General features: G+C 62.4%; 1 protein-coding gene across 1 annotated transcript in view; it reads left to right on the top strand.

Annotated features, from left to right (window-relative positions):
* The window catches only part of LOC104993672 (ATP-binding cassette sub-family A member 2-like), a gene marked incomplete at its 3' end in the record, with an annotated part of 5,399 nt that overhangs the window by 717 nt on the left and 4,355 nt on the right, over nt 1–327 (top strand). The window contains exons 3-4 of the mRNA XM_010847027.1: nt 31–151; nt 265–293. Coding sequence (XP_010845329.1) covers nt 31–151; nt 265–293 — 150 coding nt within the window. The remainder of the gene's footprint in view (nt 1–30; nt 152–264; nt 294–327) is intronic.

The following is a 327-nucleotide window of genomic DNA, read 5'->3' as shown; positions in this document are numbered from 1 at the left end:
AGAGGGTGGCCTCACGCAGCTCTTTCACAGCACCTGGAGCACAGTCTGGATGCACTGCACCTGAGCAGCTTTGGGCTGATGGACACGACACTGGAGGAAGTGTTCCTTAAGGTGTCGGAGGAGGACCAGTCGCTGGAGAACAGTGAGGCAGGTGAGACTCCAGAGCTGCTGATCAGCTCTGCCCCCATACCCTGGCTCCGCCAGCTCTGAGCGCGAGCCTAGGGTTGTCACTCTTACGCTGTCTCTGGGGGCCAAGGGTTTTAGGTGGGAACAGGGAGCCAGGAGACCCCAGGGTCAGGCTGGGGCTGGTGCCTGGGGTGGGGGGGG

Source organism: Bison bison, unplaced genomic scaffold, assembly GCF_000754665.1.
Source record: "Bison bison bison isolate TAMUID 2011002044 unplaced genomic scaffold, Bison_UMD1.0 scf7180017849305, whole genome shotgun sequence".
Classification (NCBI taxonomy): Eukaryota; Metazoa; Chordata; class Mammalia; order Artiodactyla; family Bovidae; genus Bison; species Bison bison.
This window is presented reverse-complemented; position numbering and strand designations above follow the sequence as displayed.